This window comes from Stegodyphus dumicola, chromosome 9 (assembly GCF_044657685.1).
Source record: "Stegodyphus dumicola isolate Sdum_Otavi_A_Nest chromosome 9, ASM4465768v1".
NCBI classification, from domain to species: Eukaryota; Metazoa; Arthropoda; class Arachnida; order Araneae; family Eresidae; genus Stegodyphus; species Stegodyphus dumicola.
Window position 1 is genome coordinate 155902920 of NC_140776.1, and position 22924 is coordinate 155925843.

The 22924-nt window shown below is 32.4% G+C and overlaps 1 protein-coding gene across 1 annotated transcript in view; it reads left to right on the forward strand.

Annotated features, from left to right (window-relative positions):
• Positions 1-22924, forward strand: part of LOC118184628 (uncharacterized) — an 888058-nt gene that overhangs the window by 451086 nt on the left and 414048 nt on the right. The window contains exon 2 of the mRNA XM_085824262.1: positions 8218-8401. Within this exon, the coding sequence (XP_085680388.1) occupies positions 8218-8401 (184 nt within the window). The remainder of the gene's footprint in view (positions 1-8217; positions 8402-22924) is intronic.

Consider the following 22924-nt stretch of genomic DNA (forward strand, 5'->3'; position numbering starts at 1 on the left):
TCGCATCAATTTATTTTTTTATTTTATCATTTTTGATGAAATCGCATCATTTTGAATTCTTTTAGAAATGTGGTTTTGGCAACAGTTTTCCATTCAGTGCTTTGCATACTTGACTACTGACTGTTGAAAATATGAGATAAAATATTATTAATTATACGCGCAACACGCACATCGAAATCTTCTTATTCTGACGCATATGTGTCTCGCGAGGCCCAATAGAAAGAATTTACTTTTTTCTCTCTCTCGCTTTATTAGCTAATGGCAAAGAGGTCTGTATATTTTGAATTATGTCGTCCACAAAGCAGAATTTCGATTGTTTATTGCTTTCTGATGATAGTTTTATTCTTTTAGAAATGTGGTTTTGGCAGCAGTTTTTTATTCATTGCTTTAGATACTGGACTGCTGAACTGTTTTCTCTTGAAAATATGAGATTTATTGCTTATTTCGTCGTACATTTTTGTATTATGTTTTAATTATGTATAATTTGAATTATATAAAAAGTTTTGTATGATTTTGTTTAGGAAACAAAGTTCTTCCTTTATACCATTCGAATTCTTAAGATTTTGCAACGGGAAGTTGGTTAATTTATTTATTAGGATAATTAATATTTGTGTTATTCATTGTAATTTTTTTACATATAATACACATATTTATTGAATTTTTTTTTTTTTTTTTTTTTTTTTTTTGTTGAAGTTGTTCTACAGAGTAAAATTCTCAGCAGTTTTTAAATTTAATGTTTGGTGTTCCCTTTAGGTATTTTTCTGGTACATTGAAAGCCAGACGAAGGCTGGCCGCATAGCGGCTAGTAATTGAATAAATGAGAAAATTCTGTTGATTTTGAATTTCAGAGCTGTAAGTTTCAGTGCTTTTGCGCGCTAGGTTACAACTTACTTATGTATACTTATATATATATATATATATATATATATATACCGGGTGGCTTTAATTAAACTGACAGTGCTCACAGTGTTCTGTAGCACGATTTATTTGCGAGAATGACGCCACTTTTTGTAGGAAGATTAAACAAGACGGGGGACGAAGGATTCCGCGGAAAAAAAAAAAAAAAAAAAAAATAGTTCCATTATTCACCTCTAGGGGAATATTTGGCGCTGTGTAATAGAAAATAGAGTGTTAACAAATGCAAATTAATACGGAATAAAATTACCTTTTATTATGGCTATGCCTTACAGTACGGTATAGAAAATCCTACGAAAGATTATCAATTTCTATTCGTACAAGATCAGCCGTGTACAGGAGTTACTGTACCCCGACCATGATAAGCGATTGACTTTTGCTCTCACCTTTCTTGCCAGAATCTAGGTGGATGATGCTTGGCCGTGATGAATGATCTTATGGGGAGACGAGGCCAACTTTTACCTGAATGGAACTGTGAATACCCAGATCTGCCGAACTTGGGATAACAAATCACCACATGCAGTCACAGCAATTCCCTTACATTCACCAAAGGTAACTGTTTGGTGTGGGTTCACAGCGGAATTTATCGTTCCATGAGATAATACCATTCTTCTATGAGAAATATACCATTCTTCTATGAGATATATACCATTCTTCTATGAGAACATTACCCCGACAGGACCGGAAACCTGTTCTGTTACCGGAGAGAAATATCGCCACATGTTGAACAGCTTTGTTATTCCGACACTTCAGCAAAGACAATGCCTGGGGGAAATCATTTTCATGCAAGACGGAGCCCCACCACACGTTGCTGTACGGGTGCAACAGATACTACGACAGAAATTCACAACAGAAAGAGTTATTAGTCGCTACTTTCCAACTGCATGGCCACCTCAGTCGCCTGATCTTACCCCATGCGACTTCTGGCTATGGGGTTGCCTTAAGTCCAAGGTCTATCAAGGAGTGGTCCAGGACCTGGCTACATTGAAGGATAACATATCACGGACTGTACGGGAGATTCCTATAGACATGTTACTTTCTGCTGTTGTGCATACTGTGCACAGAATACAATATGTGGTCCACAACAACAGCAGCCCACATTGAACCTCATTTGAATGCAAAATAAAAGTAATTTCCGTATTGATTTACATTTGTTAACACTATTTTCTATTACACAGCGCCAAATATTCCCCTAGCGGTGACTTTTGGAACTAATTTTTTTTTCGCAAAATCCTTCGCCCCCCATCTTGTTTAATCTTCCTACAAAATGTGGTGTCATTCTCGCAAATAGATCGCGCTACAGGATACTGTGAGCACTGTCAGTTTAATTATGTCCACCCGTTATATATATATAATGAAAAATAAATTAAAATAAACAATACTTTCAAAATCTGTCCCATATTGTATATGTATAAACGGTATTTAAAACTCAAAAGCCAGAAATACAGTACCAAACTGCATGAAAGAAGCAACAAATCCCAAGACCAAAAATTAAAAAAGAAATTTGCATATTTCGCTGCATGTTTATCAGGAGGTTGGTAAAATTAAAGAAGTAAATACATCAGCTCTTTTTAAACCAAAAAAGCTTAAAATTTTGTATTTATAATAATCTCAAGAAATCTATCAAAGTTATCTGTGTCTTTCTCAGTCCCACCCTTCTAGCTGTAGTAAATAGAGCAAAGATTTTCAGCTCATAGCAAGAAAAACACAAAAAAACTTAAAAAATGTTTAAAGTTTAAAAACTTTATTTGAAGTAGACAGAGTCTAAAAAACAAAATATGTAAATATAAGCAACCAAATACTGAAACAATAACGTACAAAAATTCTGAAACCATATAGACCGGAGTAAAAAAATTGAATTATAGCCTCAAAATCAAAAAAAAAGCATAAAAGCTTGAAAAATCTAATAATTATTTTCAATTTAATAGAACAGAGTACAAAACCAAAACATGTAACACAGGAGCAATCCAACAATAAAAACAGTAATAGCAAATGAAAATTTAATCTAAAAAATATAAAATAAAAATAAAATAAAATACAAAAAGAAGAGTTAGTTCTTTAAATCTGTAACATGAGAGAAAAATGCATAGAAATAAAAAAGTGTATTCTACATGCTCCGTAGCAAAATACTCTTGCTAAGCATAAACTATACTAAATACATGAAATTAGATAAAAATTCGAATATTAAACTAATTATCAATGATAAAAATAATTAGAAAAACTTCTATTGTAGACAACTATTGTAGACAACGGTAAACATAATTTAGTAAAAAAGGAATAATTCGTAGCAAGGAAAATATAAACATCGAATTACCTGGATTATAAATCCTAAATGAGCTCCAAGAACTAACTGACAAAAAATTTAGTAATGTATTAATTCGCTTAAGTACCAAAAAACTATTTCTTTTAAGTTCAGATATCATAACTTTTGTAGCGCTTAGTGTAAAAATATTTTCGAAGAAGTTAAAAAAAATGTGAAGAATAAATAAATAAATTCGAAGAAACTAAATAATTGTGATGAAGTTAGGTTAGTATCTAGTCAACTGTGAGCAATCTTAGACAAGGAAAAACGTTTAAAATTAGAAACCTGGAAGCTAAACTAGGCCCATTTTGTTAATAAAAGAGATCAGTAATTATTAAACAGTCTAATCTGAATTAAAACTAATGTCAAACCTTTGACAAGAATACCTAATTCAACTGTTTAAGAACATCCAGACTGTACTGTCCTAATGCTATAAGGTAGCCTATCATGAAAAACAGCAGTTTGGTGATGAAAATAATTTTTAGACTGATAACTATAATTCAGTTAGCTGCTTTCTACAGCACCTGGTTTACCTGCCAGCTGGCTAAATTACGGCTGACCCTTTGGAAAACATCTGACTGCATTTGTGCTATCATTTACAATATCTGTAAATCAAAATACAACCAGAACTGGAGCATATTAAACAACATAATTTTAACAACATTAAAACTGAAATCTTGGAAATTGTTTTAAACAGTAAAGGACGCTTTATTTGTGTCTAAAATGCAATTTCATTTCTGAAGTGTTTCAATAAATTGTTCCAAAATTATTTTTTAAATAATATTCTGAGGCGATTTAAAAACAATAAACACAATTATTAAGAACATTTTTTTTTTTTTTTTTTTTTTTTTTCAGTGGGTTTGATTAAAATAAACAAATATTAAAATCATGACATGTCGAATTGGAAATATTGAATATTTTTATGGAATTACATTAGCTGGACTCATTATACACTTTTTTTATGATAACTCTTTTAAGCGGATGGCAACGTGAGAAGCAAGATTTTAAAGAAATAATGCACGAATAAAAACATATGTATGACAAATCTGACACTCTATCGGAAATTCTAAATGTATGCTGTTTTTGTGTGATTTTGTTATTTAATTGAACTTTATATGTAAAAATCTGATATGTACACCACATGACTTCCTTGTACAGAATATTAAATTATACACAATTCTTTTTTCTTGCATTTTATTTAAACTTATTGGATTAAATTAAATATACTTCGCCGACAGCTCATAAACCACAATAGAATAAATGCATTCTTTAAAATTCACTCTAGTATTTGTTTATCATAGCGACACTCTGGCTCTAGATTCACTTAACAGTATTAGTATAATTTCGTTCATATTATAACTCAGAATGCACAAAATTTATATCATTTAAAGAATAGAATTATCTAATCATTGCCACATGTTCTATTCAAATACTATAATAAAGCTAGAACGATGTATAAAAGAAATTAAGCAAACAAAACAGAAAAGAAACAATTTTTCACAGACTATTGAGTATTTCTCATTCAATTAAATCAGTTCTCACTTCGCAAGAAGGCAAAAATATATAAAAATTCTAAATATCCGTATTCAAAATTACGAAGTTAATCTTAAACATTTATTTCCTCGAAAAAATTCCAGAAAGGATTAAGCATTATTTAATTGGCAATAATAAATGAAGGCGTTATCTTTGTTGTTGCTAAGCTAAGTTTCCCTAGATTGGCAACAAATCCACTAGTCTGCTGTTTCAAATGTAAACAAGCAATGGCCGCCATGAAAAAAATTATTAGGCTTAGCGGCACTTAAACAACTTTAAAATTGTTGATAATTCTAAACATATTCCATACAGATTTACTAAAGGCATAAAGACCTTAACCGGAATATAAAAACAACATAATTCAATCATTTTTAAAGCAAAAAATGTACAATTTACCAACATATAAGAGTAAAGAAACTGAGATCATTGAGCCGGGTAACAGAGTGGATATATATATAAATATATTTATATACGTTTGGTGCGGCCGATTGCAACCAAAATACGAGGTGCACATCTACATGTTATAGCAGTCCTATATACAAAATTTCAACGTTCTGAGGCTACTCGTTTTTGAGTTATGCGAGATACGTACGCACGTACGTACGCACGTACGTTCGTACAGACGCCACGAAAAATTCTCTTCAGAATTAATTTTAAAGCAGTTTTATAATTTTTTTGGAGGAAACGAGTCGTTTATTCTGTCCTTACGTACAGATATCACGCAAAAGCATCGTTAAATTGCATTCGATAGCGGTCAAAATGGATATTTTCGTTGAAATATGCTGCCCGAAGCTTTTCTCGATTACAATACTTCCTTTTTGCTTCGTACAAGGAAGTAAAAAAAGGAAAAAAGTGATATTTAATAAATAATGTTTATCAGACATTTTATTCAATATTAGCCATCTTAGTAAAAAAATTGAGTATTGATATAATGAACTGAGAAATGACTGAAAAACAATATTTAAAAGAAATTGAAAGTTTTCAGATTTTAAATTACTTCCAAAGGAGTGATTTTTAACTTTTTATGTGTTACCTTATTTTAAATATCACGTTCTACATACTCAAACCATAAAATTCAGTTCAACAGCAATATCACAGAATAATTTTAATATGAGCATATCTTTATAATTATGAAGAGTTAAAATTCAGTATTTTCCTATGTGTTACGGATGTAAATCACTTCCTCCGAATTCTTTCAAGTCCCTATGTGGATCGCACGTCGACTGATGCCCATCTAAGGCTACATCCCTGCATGCAATTTAATCACTCCTGTGTCGTTATGTATCATTTCTGTTGTTACACAAATTTTCTGTTGTTACACAAATACGAGAAAATTTCAAGAAGTATTAAAACAATTAAGAATCCAAGGCACATAATTATACTGTAACTGTAGTTATAATTGCTTAACTGTGATATTATGCGGACGAGGTCTGTAATGTTTGGTATAATTGCAGAAATTAGACTATTAACTTATTTGCGAGCTGACAACAAATATAGTTACTCGTTCTAATTTGAGCTAAATGACATATACTAATTAGTGCACGGTCTTAACTACGCACTATTTGCTATTTTGCGTTTTAGCTTAACATAACTCGATTTAGACATCTAAAGTTGTAGGTATTTCTCCTGCTTTTCTAGCGTGCCTTCGTGGTGTAGTGGTTCTGCATGCTGGGCCGGTATTCCACAGGTCCGTGATTTGATTCCCCGCAAAGGGGTTTGCTAATTTTTCCTCTCTCTTGCTTCCAAAAAAATCCTAATCTCTCTAGAGTGGAGCCGAACTAAAAATGGTTGTGAATGATGACTGTCCACAGCCGGATTTGGCGATTGGGTCCCCTAAAAAGCCCAGTCTCCCTTTAAAGAGGGGAGTATGTAAGGTATTTCTCCGGCTTTCCTGGCGTGCCTTCGTGGTGTAGTGGTTCTGCACGCCGGGCCGGTATTCCAGAGGTCCGTGGTTCGATTCCCGACTAAGGCGTTTGCTAATTTTTCATCTTTCCGGTTTCCAAAAAATTACCTCATGTCTCTACAAAGTATTTAAATGTATATAAATGCAATAGTTTCAATGTATATTGCATTATATTTTGAGATGCTGCGTTTGTTATAAGTATCCCTTTGTTTCAGAAATGCATTTATGTTTTGATTCGGTATATTGAAATGAAAGAATTAATATTATTGTAAAAGCCAAATCTTCTCGCAATTCAGTTTTGCGTATGCATAAAATTGGTCTGCTAATTAAACACATAAAAATTAATTAAACTAACGCCTGCTAATTAAACACATAAAAATTAATTAAGCTAACCTATCTCGAAAATTTCACTAAACTTTCACATGTTTAATATTTTCCTGTAACAAAAAGTTAGTAGTAATTCCACATTTTGGGTGAGAACTTTTATTTAATATTTGTAGAGACATTAGGTAATTTGGAAGCCGGCAAAATAAAAAATTAGCAAACGCCTTCGTCGGGAATCGACCCGCGGACCTCTCAATTAAGCGCTGAGCGTGCAGTCCACTACACCACAAAGGCACGCCAAGAAGGTGGGAGAAATAACTTATATATTACAATATGACTTTGATCAGCCCTTTTGTGAAATTGTATTCCTTTCTCATAATACAATATTCAGTAATGTGATACAAGCAAACACTTTCCGGCAAGTTTTTTATCACACCCTTTTTATACCACATTTGATTACAACAATCACGTCACTCGGAAGATCAATTGTTAATTAATACTGCTAATAATTTATATATTTCTTATATATTAATAATATTTATCATTTAAATGTTGCTGCTGTCGTATACCGGACAGCGGATATTGTTACCATTACGTTATTCATACAAATTCGTTTAAATCGCGAGTCACGTGTCTTAAAGTTTAATATATTTATTGATTCAGCATTTCTTAGCAGAAACTATTCTGTGAAGCGTGGGGCAGCGCACAGATGTAAGCATAAAAATTACAGTTTATATTGCTAATCGTGTAGTATAGCAAATTCTTTACTTTGGATAAGAATAAGGACCTCAATTAAATGAAAATGTTTTAAGTCCCTTACGCAAAATGAAAGCAAAACTCTATTAGACCTTAAATCTATTAGCTTATTATTACAACTTTACTGAAGTTGTAAACATATTGATAACGCTGTACTAAAACTACTGCTTTTTGCAATATATTTCTTATAGGTGGTAGAGCACTTCGAGAAAATAACATTATGATTATTTATTAAATACCATAAAAATATATTAAATGGAGTGTATGAGAAATAATTTGATATAATTAGTGACATAACTAAATAAGATATGTGTATAATAGAACTGGTATTATCTCTTAATGGACTCTTAATGACCTATAGCTCTTAATGGGTATAACAGAAACCGATAGACTTGTTTTGAGTATAATTTGTGGTATTGCATATATGAAATAAATACAGTATATTCAATAGTTATTCTAATTTCCTTGTTCTTCTTTGATACAGCTTTTAGTCGACTGAAGAGTTCGAAGCGACAGTTTTATGTGTTGGATGATCGCCACTGGCGTCTTTTTTTCTATCGTTGCGAAGAAGACTTCCGATGTTCTAGACCACCCCTAGGGTCCATTGCCCTGACAGAAGCTGCTATCACTCTCGCATCGTCTGATGATGCCCATCAGTTCGTTGTCCAGTAAGTAACTCTATCTTCATTATTTTAATGATGCTTTCTTCTAGTGTGATGTAGTTTCGTATCTGGAATGGCAAAGTTCAGTGATTTTCTTTGTGAAATGATTCACCTGATATGTATTTCGTAGAAGGGTTTTTCTGAAAAAATAGTGCTTATTGTGGTAGTTGTAAAAATTGTCAGACAGTTTGAATTACACAGTGTTATGGTAAATCACTCTCTTCTTAAATGAGAAAACATGATAAATAAATATTCACTAAAACAAGAGGACGTAACCCATAATGAAGGCATTCCATATAACTTATATTAGGCGAAAAACAATATGTCCAACAAAACCTGTTACCTTATTCAGGTTAAAACCTAAATTCACTTCATCCAAACTTCTGTTTAGTTTTGCTAGATTGCAAAAGAATGTTAGCTTAGAATGCAGAAGCTCAGATTTAATACAAAAATAGTAATACCATCAAAGTTCACTTCATGGTATCATTACTGATGTACTTCTAGTTGGAACTTACATTTAAATCCTTAACAGAATTAAAACAGATACTTTTATATACCTATTTTGGGTCTCATGAGTTTATTTACAGTATTATGGAGGATTAAACTTTACATTTTCAACCTGCTTTGTTGCGCATTAAAATGTAAAAGTAATTTTAAATAGTATTTACGAGCAAGGATCCGAGTAGAAACCTAATGACAGGTTTACAAAGCAAGCGCGACTTTAATTTGTAAATATTCTTAACATTAGAAAGTGTCGAAATAATAGTACAGTGATACAGTCAACAGGTTGAATTGTTGAAAGTTAAACCACTACATGTTCAGTTGATAATTCTCTACTTTTAAATTTGCATTCTCACTCTTTTCAAAAGTTTAGTTTGGATTTCTAGTAGAGTCGACAAAAAATAGCAGGACAATTTCTACATAACAAATAGCATATTTAATTTAAGCAAAACTTAGAAATTAAGTCGAATGTATTTTGCACTTTTTCATTACGTTCTTAGACTCTAACAATTTCAAGAAGCCTAGATTACGGGTGAAACTAGACAAAACGAAACGAGAAGATTCTATAAACCGCTGTAACAAATAACACTCAATAATCATAATAAAATATTTGATATGCACACGACGCGACTTCATTGTACAGCCTATTAAATTATGTACAGTTTTTGATGCATTTCATCTAAACATATTTTCTCAGATTATTCTAACTTAATTAACCCATCTCTCAAGAAAACTGAAAATTATATCAAAATTGCAAATTTTGAAGTTAGTTGTATTGAGCAATTTTTATGGGAGCCAAACATGTTATAATTTTATTTTGTTTTTCATTACAAGTATAAAACTTTTATAGAAAATTATATATATTTTTTTTAAATCTGACATTGCTAAAAATGGGAATATTTTCGTCATTGAAAACACTTATGTAAATGGAAGTATGTGATTATTACCAACGATAGCGAAACTATAGGCCAAGTAAGAATTTTCGGGAGGTGCGTAATCAGATATTATAGCAGTCCCTTATACAAAATTTCAACATTCTACGGCCAATTCTTTTTTAATTATGCCAGATTTATACATAAATACGTACGTACGTAGAAATGTCACCAAAAAAATCCCTTTTGAATTCATTCTAAAAACATTTTGCAATACGTTTTGAAAAAAAAAAAAAAAAAAAAAGATTCCTTTATTCTGTCCGTATGTACAAATATCAAGGAAAAAAAGGAATCGTCCTGACAGTTTCAGGAAGCGTCAAAATGGAGATTTCCGTTAAAATATGATACCCGAAACTTTTTGCGATGGCAACCTTCCGTATAAGGAAGTAAAATGTGCCATGACAATTTGTGCTTCCTATTTTGTTTATTTCACTAGTTAATGTTTAGAGGTCTTTAAAATATGTTCTGTTATTAGAACGTTCATGCATCAGGATCATTTCTCTTTTCTGAACTTCGCGCATTAAAATGTGTAAATGAAAATTCGTGGCATATTTGCTTTGATTTCAAAATGAAGCTCTGATACACTATAACTCAAATGTATTCAAGAGATACTAAATTTAATGTGGTATATATTCATATCTCAAGTGACAATCACAATAAAATTCAATAAAAATATTTTATTTTCATTTGATAATTCATTAAAAAATACTTTTAGTTTACCAAGCAATGACGCATATACGACACGATCGCCATATGCATATTTTCGACACGATCGCCATATGCATATTTTCATTAAATAAGCATGCATCAGTTAATGACGCATAAATATTCTGTGACTTTAACATGCTCTGAGAAACCATATATCTTTTTAAATGTTGAAAGAAATAGGAACATTCAACTTATGTTTTATCTCATTTGAGTTACTGCAGCAAAGCTTAATATGTGCCAAATGCAGCTACTATTTAAAGATGAAGAAACAAATAATAAAAAAGTGTTTTAGAGACGGAACAAAATGAAATGAAAGATGAATAATCAGGGGTTATAAAGCAGAGAATGATATCAGTTTGTAAAGAATTTGGTCAAGAAAGAAGTATGTTTAACTTAACGATAAAGCCGCATGAAGTTGTTCTGAGCGAAACAGTGAATTGGAGATAAATAGGAATCCAAAGAGGCAAAGAAATGATGGCAAATGACTGAAGAAATTCTTTTAGGAAAACGTTATCGAATGCACTGAAACTGGAAATTTTTAAAAGAACTAAAATAAATATCTTAAAGGTAAAATCATTTTAACGAATGGAAAGAAAATTTACATAAATAAATGCGAAACTGCTCATCGTGTAAAGATTTATCGCATCATCCCTTTTATGCTGCCATAGCACCTCCAGGTAAGTGATCCGTGTTTCAAATTCCGGCGGTAGGACAATTCATTTCTGATGTCTCTTGCATTTGAATTTAATAGTCTTTACATGCGACATGCGACGGGGGACGTGGGCACCACCCCTTTACCGTCGGTTAATTGGTGTAGCGCCACGTCCACCAATATCTAGAGTTGAACCTTGAGTCTTTCAAAAGAGCAATTACATGGCCATTCAAGGGCTGTTAATATTTAGTATTACATTCTTGTTTGCTGGTTAACATATTCTATGGATAACGTGATTTACAGAGTTACATACTGACTTTGTCTCTCATTTCCGGCATACAATGCATATGCATTACCTGAATTACATTAATCTTACATTGCGTTGGATTACTTTTGTGTACAGTTACAGTTTTTAGCTGTACATTTCAATAAATATACCTACATTACTTGTAGATTGCATATAAATACAGTTTGCATGTACAGTTACATATGCCAATATTACATGTGCCTTGCGTTACATTATTTTTATATACATATATAGTCAGGCACGCCTGCTTCACATATTACTTGATTTTACCTACACTGCTTAACCTTAGGTTAACAGTTGCATATAGATACATACAGATACATTCTGATTAATTTTTTAGATACAAATATTTACAAACATAATAGTCTTACAGGTTACTTACATTACATGTTATTTGGGTACTTATTGCATAATTTTCCAGTACATGAAATAGACATTCCAATACATACATTGCTTTGCGTTAGACATCCTATATCCCTTATTCATAATACAAAACATATATGTTACCCATGCATTTTTATTAGACATTTCTGCATTTATATTGCATTACTTTAAATTGCATAACTTACTTATACATAGCTTACTGATACACAAAAATATTTACATATATTACACTCCCTTACATTACTTTGCTTACAGATATATGCACTTTCATACATTCGTTATGCCTACATTATATATCGGGTCATTATATATGGTCTTACGGTATAATTTGCCGAAATTTATTTACACAGTACATGCACATTGTTAAATGAAACTGACGTTCCAGGTATGAATACAGGCAGTCTTTATACTGTGAGTTTCTAGTCTACATTATAGTTTCTTACAATTCACTTGAATGACAGTTTTCCTACATTGCAATACATGTCCTTTTTAAAATGCTTAAGTTGTTTTTACATGCTGGGTCGTTCTATGGCTGACACAAGTCTGTATCTAAGTCGGACAGTCTGTCCATCAACTGTACCAGCTTTTTAATAAAGTGCCGCTGTTTTATCATATAACAGCGGCACTTGAAATAAAATGTAATGCGTGATAACGTCGCATCACCTCCATTTCTTCCACTGGATCTCATTCCTCTCACTCAGTCGCCCTTTAATTGCGAAAGCGTTTAGTAAATTATTGCACTCTCCATTCGTGATATTAAATAGTTAGCAACCTAGCAAGCAATGAAGATCTGGTAGTTCAAATTTCAGCTAAGGCATAGCTGATTTTTCTTATTTTTCTACTCCGAATAGATTTAATATTTTGAAATATATTTAGTCAATCTTAATATTTTGAAAAGATCTAGGTAATTCTAAAACGCAAATTATCAAACTAAAATAATTAGTAAATAAATAAGAAAAAACTAAATTGTCCATGCTTAAAATACGGTTTTTAAAAAGAAAAGGGGGATTACCTGATACATACATTTAGCGGTGTTCTAATAGCTTGGGAATCAAACTACATATATTTGTTCAAGCTTCTAGCTTCTACTTAACACATTAAAGGCGGGAGTCATAGTACTACGATTTATCTCGACTGTAGCTTAAAAGCGGGAGTCGTATTATTACGATTTGCAACCACATGCGCCACTTTACATTTGCATTTAGTATATTTTGTGGTTTGAAGCTGTTCCAATACAGATTGGCACAGAAATACAAAAATAATGAAACCAAAATGCGTAATAGAATACAACAACTAGATGAAAGGTGTTGATAGGGCAGACCAGTACCTTTCGTATTAGACAATATTACAAAAAACAAGAAAGTGGACCAAGCGGGCTGTAATAGATTTGTTAAATTGTGCATTTTTAATTTCTATTTAGTATATAACATGCATAATAATAGTAGCTTGACATATAGAAAATATTTGTTAGAGTTATCACACTGTCTTATAACTGACAAAAAATCTGAAGATCTGGAATTGATGGACATTGAAGAGCCACAACCTGGTACATCGAACTCGGCACCACGGACTCCACGATATAAAATTGATCCGCCTGGATGTCTTTCGCTAGACATCAGAAAGCACAAATTAATTCGGATAGAAAATAAAGGCAAAGAGCTATAGGGTGGCCCAGAAGTCACTTTACATTTTGAAAATTAAATAACTTTTTCTTAAATGACTGTATTTAATTAATTCTTTTTTATTTTTTGCTTATTCACATGTCCATTCAAAAGGAAATGAGCTTCATCTCCCATGATCAACTTGTGAATAAACTCATTGTCATTTCTTGCAGTTCTCTGAAACCTGGCAGCATAATTTACTCGTTTCTGAAAGTCTGCTGGTTTTCAAGATTGCACTAATTGAACCTTGAAAACGCGTCACTAAGTTCCTTATTGCAGGCCTACTAGGGGGATGTCGAACATTAAAATGGCGCATATCTTTGCGTTGCAACAATTGACCGTCCATTTTCAAAGTAAAATTCAATTATCTTCACTCGTTGTTCTGTTGTAAACTTATCCATGCCAAAAATTTCCAGGGATTATATTTTTTAATTCTGAAAAGAGAAAAGAAATATATTAATAGAAAAAAAGTTATTTAATTTTCAAAATGTAAAGTGACTTCTGGGCCACCCTTTATATGCCCTACGAAACTGCGCAGTTTGTGGGGCACATAAAAAGAGAAAGTTGACTTGCTTCAAATGCGAGTTTTGCAATGCACCTCTTCACCGTGGCGAGTGTTATCAACATTATCACACTCATAAAAAATACTAGATTCTTCTCATAAATATGTACTTTAAAACATTTTTTGTAATTAGTGTTTAGTTCTTTTTTAATGTTTCTTATAGTTTTAAGAGTTTAAATAAACTTTTTAAGTCTAAATTTTTTTATGAATACACAAAATATCGCCCGCTCTAGGATGAAAAACGAGGCGAAGCGGTCGCCGCGTTACCTAGCATACTTTCGTCAAGATCCCCCGCCTTTAATGTGTTAATTAGCCAGTCAATTCACATAGAAATTTCTAAGCTATCATCGAAGTATAAAAAGAAACATTATTCTTAAAATAAGTGAATATTTGAATTTAACTCACTCATCTTTTAGCATCGATCCCAAAGAATCAATCGTCAAAGTAATGTAATTTGAATTACAAAAATGCTTTATGAATTACCTCATGTGAAATTCTTGACGAGCAATTTGTTAACAAGCTATTTTCTGTAATTGAATATACTGTGAATAGCAAACAAACGTTGGGCATACAAAATGATTACGATCCAATCATTGAACTAAGAGTTTGTGGGGAATTCCAGAACTCATGAATGGCGACACGGAAGTAACAACATGCGTAACAACATACAAGTCTTGCCTGGGGCCGAGAAAAGCACCACAAATTGATAAAAAATTCTCTATTCTGCGAATCACTCCAGTAAATTTGAGAAAAAAGGAATAATCACTTAGTAATAAGATTGGTATAATTTTCTAATTTAAATTCTAAACTTTAATGCCATTCTCAATTTAAATAAGAATAAAATATGATTGGTATTGAAGTGCGTCAGTTTTATCCCTCAGGATATGAAATATATATTTTCTTAGGAAAATGAATAGCATTGCATATAAGATGCCTCTGAATCGTTTAATAAATTTTATCTTTGACATATGAGCTCAAAAAGCTCTTTGACATTGATTTAAGGATTAAAATATTCGACGCCACCTGAGTGCTGAACGAAGAGTTATTTATCATCAATGCAAAACGTGTTGCCATTGCATGAAACTTAACCTATCTTCTTCATAGCATTTGAAATAGCCAATGCTCACAGTATTATTAATTAAAAAAAGTTGCAAAATCTGAAAGGTTTCATATTTTAAATTGCGTCCAAAGAGGCGTTTTATTAACGTTTTGTGTGTCACCTTTATTTATTAAATATTATGTTCTTTGCACGTAAACCATAAAATTAAGTTCAAAAGCAAAGTCGCAAAATAGTTTTAAAATGAGCTTATCTTTAGGATTTCCGATACACAGTTCCCCGCGCTGGAGATAAAAAGGTTTTTTTCCCCGTAGAGTGTTGACGTTGCTCGCTTTTAAATTGCTGAGTTCGTTACTCAAGAATTCTTTAAAGTTTTACTAAATATGAAATCGATAATAAAACAAATGCCAAATTTTAAATTTGATCTTCCACATGCCATTATTCGTAGGAGGATTACATCATTCAAAATTCGATGGCTGTATGTACCGTTGTTTTATCACAATGCGAGAAATATACATACATTTATAAAGATTTTTCATTTATTTAATTTCTTCAAATATAATGCAGGACTCTAACATTCGGTGGCAACAGTTTGAAAAATGATTCGCCGTTTATAGTGATTCGATGCAAAATCGCAAAACGAAAACCACAGTCTTTCAGGGACAAAGCCCTTTGGACTAAAAAATGTTTAACTTAGAATTTTTGAATTGATAAATTGAAATCTATATTTCCAAATTTAAATATTTTTTAATTTAATTCCATAGCGATATCAAATTAAAATTTCCTTTTAATATTATGTATTTTTTTAATTTTTCGTAAATTTGACTTTTTGGATCTTTATATTTAGTTAGTCTTGTAGATTTCTTTGCTCCTGACAAAGAAGGACCTGCACTTGGCTGTCCTCGGAATCGGTTGAGATATTAACATAAACCTACGCCAAACTCAAGGTTGTTGTGTTACTAATTTTATGTATCACCTGACGTATTTCTCTCCTTTTCCCCCTTCTGTTTTCTTTTTATTTCTTTGTGGTTGTAGAGACATTACGATTTTTGATGCAGGAGACATGAAAAATGAGTAATGCCTTCGGTGCTTTCTCTTTTAATTTGCGACTCTGGATTAGGGGATCATATCGCCAAATCCTGGTGGTGAAGAATCATTATCCACCATCTTTTTCGTTCGGGTGCCAATGTAGAGAGATTAGGGTTATGGATGCAGGAGACACGAAATATGGGCAATGCCCTATCCGGACTCGAACCTGGACCTCTGGAATACGAGCTGAGTGTGCTGCCGTTACACCACGAAGGCATGCAGAAAGGAGGGAAAAAATACTTTATAAGGTAGTAAGTTAAATTAAACAATTTGGGATTTTTTCTCTTTGAAGCCTAGAGATTGAGGAATATAATCCCTCACCAATAGTTCTTCTTTGGGCTCATTACCGCTGCACGGAGCAGAACTACTCAGGGAATACAGCGGGACTGTACTTGTACACCCAATCATAAAATTCTGCTATCCGGCACACTTGTACCTGTACCAATAAAGATTTACGCTTAGACATGTGTTATTAAGAACGAATATACTGAGCATCCTCAGACTTAAGTCAAATATCCAAATTGCACTGCACAAAGAATTTTTGAGAATTCGTGTAATTTAAATATACCATCCTGAATTCAAAATTATTCGATTTTATTAAATCCATTGAATTTTGAAACAGCTGCTTTATTAATTTTAGTGATTCCATATTTTTTTCAAAAAGAAAAAAATGGTTTAGACTAACACAACTATTCAAATTCTAAAACACCCACACTTTTCTCTGTAAAACATTGTTTATAATCTTTTCGAAAGAGTTTCATTCAAATTTTACGACAAAACAATGCTTTGTTTTCCCCTAATTTTAATTTCGCATTGACGTGCTTCTCTTCCAATTAAACAGTTCCCATATTTTGCAACAGGTAGAGAATAAATATTATTATTATTTGAAACCGTGTGACATAGAAAGAAACCTTAACACCAAAACTATGTTACACGAGCCGAAGTTTGCTAAATTCACTGGTTCTAATCGCAAAAGCTTATTTTGGTTCGTGGTCAGGATTGTTGCGAGACAGAAAAAGGAACATACTGTCTAATAAATTAGGTAATAAACCACAGCGTTTAGTTAATAATTTTCTCCTTAACATTCTGAAAAGCAGTCATCCTTGTGGAAGACTCAGTACATTTCCTTGCAGTAAATTTAAACCAATTAAATCAGGGTTCAATAACATTTTGCAGTCATAATTCTAAGCACATTTTTCTCATTTATGTGACTGTTATAACCAAGTAAAATAAATCAGTATTCTATTTTGAAATTTTTTGTAAAGATATGAATGTCAAAAGGGTTTAAAATATTCAAATTTAACTCATATACATATTCAGGGCAGCGAACAAGCAGAGCATGATTTCATGCTTCGAGAAACCAAAGAAGCTAAAACTTCCGTGCCTTTAAATATTTCATTCTTTCTATGGCGAGCCATACCTTTCGTCGTACGGCGAAACATACTTTTCCGTACCTTTGTTTTCTTCTTTCTCTCTTCGTCTGTCTTTTCCTCACTGAACAGAAAGAAAAGATGCCTTAAGAATTCTGAAAATCTCAAAGAATCTTGAAATAACAACTCATGTTCTCTAAAATATAGATTTTGTATATTCCGCTCTGTCCAGTTTTATGGTGGTTTTCATTTGTTGAAGTGCTCATCAGTGAAGCCTGCAAACATAAAACAACGCATAAAAGAATCATGAAGCCATAAATTTATTTTAAATATTTTTATAAATATACTGTGTGTAGTATTATTTTCTGATGAATTCAATTTAGTGTATAGTATAATACATTACATTTCTCAAAATTTTTATCAAACTTCTAGATTTATTAAAAGTTTTCTCTTCAGTTTAATTAAACATTAAATAATAACATTTTTAAAAATAAATTAAAATATATATTAAATATTTGTATTTGCTGCCCAAATCAAATAACAGAACCGTCGTAAATAAAAACCAAGTATTCTTTGTGAATGCAAATTTAGAAGTAAGGGAAATTTATATTTAATTTCTGTATTTCCCTACTTTTATGTAAGCGATAATATTTATTTATGATAACTATGCTTTAATAATGATACGTCTTACGAAATTTGACAAAAATATTTTAATAACCACAGTTTTCGCTTATGCGAAACATCTTATTGTATAGTTTCCTCTCAAGCGACCTCGAGCATATATTATATTTCGTGTAACTTTCTACCTGTCCTATACTTCCCTTTATTCATAAAATGATTCAATGGCCACAGAAAATATGAATGCGTCTTCTACAGCTTTTGTTCCGATGAGAACGCCGCTTCTTTGAAATAAGCATTTCATCTCTCAATTCTTTGAATTCTACATTCTTTCTAGCCCAGTTATTCCCTGGGGATTTATATACATAAAAAAAAGAAATATCCTTTTGTAACTGAAAGTTGTATCAGCTGCAGAAATGTAAAGAGATTTTGAAAATCTGAATGCTTTTGAGTGATAATGCAATGAGATAGGTTTCCTCACATTTATCTGACTTTTTGACGGAAGCACTAATTTCTGAATTTGTTTCTTCTCTTGTAATATAAAGAGTATCTCAAATGGAAAACTGATATAGCTTGAATTTAACACAGTTGAAGTAGTACTATGTTAAAGTAGTACACAGTTAAATAGACTGTTCTCTATTTAGCACAGCTTTATTAAAGAATCATAAGTTAGAATAGCTATGAAATCTTTATTGAACAAGTTAGAGAGTTTGCTTAGCTCAAAGAGAACACAAATCAAAGTTGACTGTATTCTCAAACATTTAAATTGAAATGTTGAAAAGCGGACTTGCAAGAGACTCATTTATGAGTTTTAAAGATGTTCAGGCTTTCCTATGAGGCAATATTATTAGGAGTCTATTCCAAAAAGAAGGTAATACAGCTGAAAAAATAATGAAGCTCAAATGAAAAATCGAAGTACAAAATCGAAGCTCGAACTACAAAGTGCAAAATCGTTTTTTACACTTTTGCATCAAAACATATGTAGAATACAATATATCGTTTGGCGCTTGTTTGTTTTTGACGTTACTGAGTTTCATTATGCAAATGTCACACTAATTTATTCTAACAAAAGCAAATTATTCTCAAAGCAAGAAACAACATTTTACCACTTTATCAGGTTCAATTGTTCCGTCTTACTTTCTTTGGGAACATGCATAAACCTGACTCGGAACAGGGAGCTTACTAAAGCTATGTTCAATAAATGTGGGAAGTAGACAAGATACACAGGAAGGGTATACAAAACCCTTTATTTTTCACTCTTTACAATAAGTTCCGTACTTCGTAATACAGAGCCCAACTACTTATGGTCTGAACGTAAGAATATAAAAATATAACTAAACTCTAACTTAAATTTGGAATAATCAACAAGGGCCTGCGTGTAAGATTGGCCGGATATTAACAGGAAGCCGTATGTAGTACAGAGAACTGATAAGACTACAATACGTTTAAAATTATCACGAAGATTAAACCTCTGGCCTGGAAGGCAAACAGCAACCGAGTAAAACTTCTAATGCAAGCGGCCTGCTTCGACTAACTCCTTCCTCTCTCTCGCTTGGCAAAAAGCCACAACTTAAGTACTTGGCGTTCGCCAGACAACTTTTGCATAAATAAGTTAACGCTTTTAATTCTGGCCGGAAGTAGAAAATAAGAAGTGATAGTAAAGATATAAAATAAAATAAACGTTAGTAAAACTTAAGATCCTTACAACTTTATCGAAAGAAATGTAAATAATCTAACACTTAAAATATTCAAACGAAAATGCATTAGAGAACCATTTTAGATATTTTCGATTCCCAACTAAAATGATTCTGGGAAAGAAAGGATTAGATATTAATACACTAGCTTATTTGTTTCTTCTGTCTAAAATGTTATGAATTACACAAGGAAACTATTTCGTGATGCTGAAGGTGCACTAAGCAAATATTTTGCAACGTAATTTAGTTATTTTAATCATAGTCCAAATATTCCTCAGGTCCAATGTAGGGTTCAAGAGAAGCAAAATCTGGATTTCCCCCCAAAAAAATTCATTTTGAAGAACTCGTTTTTATCTTATTATCTTTATTGCATTTATTAATCTCTTAAGGGATCCCTTCTTGAGCTTGCTCAGATTATGCACGTGTGTTGCAATTTATATCTAAAAGCCAACTGTTTATGTTCTCAAAACATTTCAAATGTGTTGTTCGGATGCAAATGGAAGAGGGAATGGACCTTGTTTAGTTTTCTCTTCACCTGCAAGGAAGAGATGTAGAAAGTAATAAGATTTTGGCCTTTCTTTGAAGGGTCACCAGTTTCACTGAAGCTTAAAAAACCCCGTTATCCTCCAAATCCTGCTTTTAAAAATTAATACCTCCTTGACTTTGTGACTAATTATTAAGTCTTTCACCTTTGTGATTCTTACTTGTTTGATTTTAATACCTAGCTGGTAGGAATTGATGTAGTATTCAGCTAGGGTTTTATTTGTTCTAGGAATTTTGCTTTGTCTTTTGAACCAAGCAGTAAAGTATCATTTAGCGGTGGAGAAATTAGATGTTATAAGGATACAGACTGGGTTGAAATAAATTTATCATGGTAACGATTACCTATAATTGCTTCTAAATAAAAATATCGATTTCTTGTATTGGTAGTGTCTCTGAAATTGCAGCAACTACTGTGGAAAAGGCTTCCTTGAACATCCTCTTAGTAAGCTGTTCTTCAAGTTGCGGTATGACAATCTCCTGATTCGTTATAATATTATGGATAGAAGACAGGAAATTATTTAATTTAGTACTGCTAAATTAAGATATTTTCTGGCATTCTTTATGAATGCTAATATTGTCGCAGATTTATTTTCCTATCTTGTTCGAACAACTTTAGGAGAAATATCTGAGCTCGGGGCTAGTTAAAATGAAGGAATTTTCGGGGAAGACTGTTTGCTAAGACGTTTTTTTGTCGAAAAGTTAAAGTTTCAGTATTGAAGGGAATTTATGTTTCGACAATTTTAAAGCCTTGCACAGATAAAAATGTAAGTACAAGTTCCAATGCGAAAACATATAAACAGGATTCATTTTTATAAAAAAGTAATAACCATAAAAATCTAAGTCACATTATCTATAAAACAAAAGAAGCATTGAATACTACAACAATATTTTATAACCAAATGGAAAAAAATGGCTGCGTTGTTTTCCCCGCGTGCAGAGTCACTTTGCTAAGTAATACTTTCACAGGCATTGAAGATGATTACAGACGTGATTCTCTGATTTTTAATATTGGCAGCCTAAAATGTCCCAGAAGGAGTTAAGGGGGGAGCTTAATTTTCAAAGACGATTAAGTCCGATGCCAAACTGAAGGAAATTAAATATTAGAAATGCTTTGCAAAAGAAAACCGAAACTAAATTAAAAGTTCAATTTCAGCGAAATTATCGAAAATAATTGCATAAACTCACGTCAAAACAGCACAGAAAACTGAATGAAAGTCTATAAATGACGTATTTAACGACATCAGAATTTATTAATATGGAAATGAAACATACAGCCCCGTGTAGTTATTAAAAATAGGTATCTGTCCTTTAAATAGCAGAACAACAAGCACATGCACATTGGTTTATAATGTACTTTCATATTAATGCCAAGAATTGTAGAAAGTGATAAAAATGACTAAAAACATAGCTGACCAGAAGATGACCCATAATTTAAACAATTGTGAATTAAATAATGCCATAGGGGTACTTATTGAAGGGAGCTGAGCAATCTGAAGCATAAAATTTCAAAATAAAATAAACTAACATCTGTTGTGTAGAGAATTTGTCTGATAGCGTTATAAAAACTAGGTGAATGATTTTCTGATTTATGGAAATCTTAATTTTATTTGATTCTGAATTATTTATTTTAAGGCTTTAATTTTGGGGAAAAACAGATGCTTCTGGGAATATTATTTAGTTTAAAAGAATATTATTTATTTTCTTTTATTTGCAAATTTTGTACAAGCTTTGATTCATTGTGAAAAGAAGTAGGGAAAGGGAAGCAATTTTTGCTAAGTCATGATTTCGCGCGCTTTGTCCTTTAGAATGTTCTAGAAGGAATTTCATTGTGTAGTTGACCTTAAGAGAGGAAGTACGTGACAGAAAGGTCAAAGGTTGCTACTTGACTTTCGATGTAAGTCATTCAGGTTTTGGCGATTGAGGGTCCCGTTGTTGGCTAAGTGAAGAAGGGCGCGCATGCGCGATCACCCTTATTTCCGCATTCAGGGGTTGAAAACGCAAATTTTGCCAAAATTAAGGGGGCGATAATTGAAGCCATAGTGGGAGCCCGCGTTTGTGAAGGAGACAAAAATTTTGAGTTGAATCACTTACTGGCTTGCTGAACTCACTTTTGGAGGTTACTCATGAAACTTGCTTGAAAAAGATGTAATTTACGAAGAGAGATGCTCCCCTGCCGCGTTCTGGTTAAAAGGCGAAATTGAACCGGGCGAGTGACTTAAGACTTTCAAGACCAGGCGGATAGCCGTGCTGGGCAGTAGTGATCCTTTTTCTGTTTTCCAGAGTTAAAATAGCTTCGTCGTTATGAAAACCGACTTAAGACTTTCAAGACCAGGCGGATAGCCGTGCTGGGCAGTAGTGCTCCTGTTTCTGTTTTCCAGAGTTAAAATAGCTTCGTCGTTATGAAAACCGACTTAAGAGTTTCAAGACCAGGCGGATAGCCGTGCTGGGCAG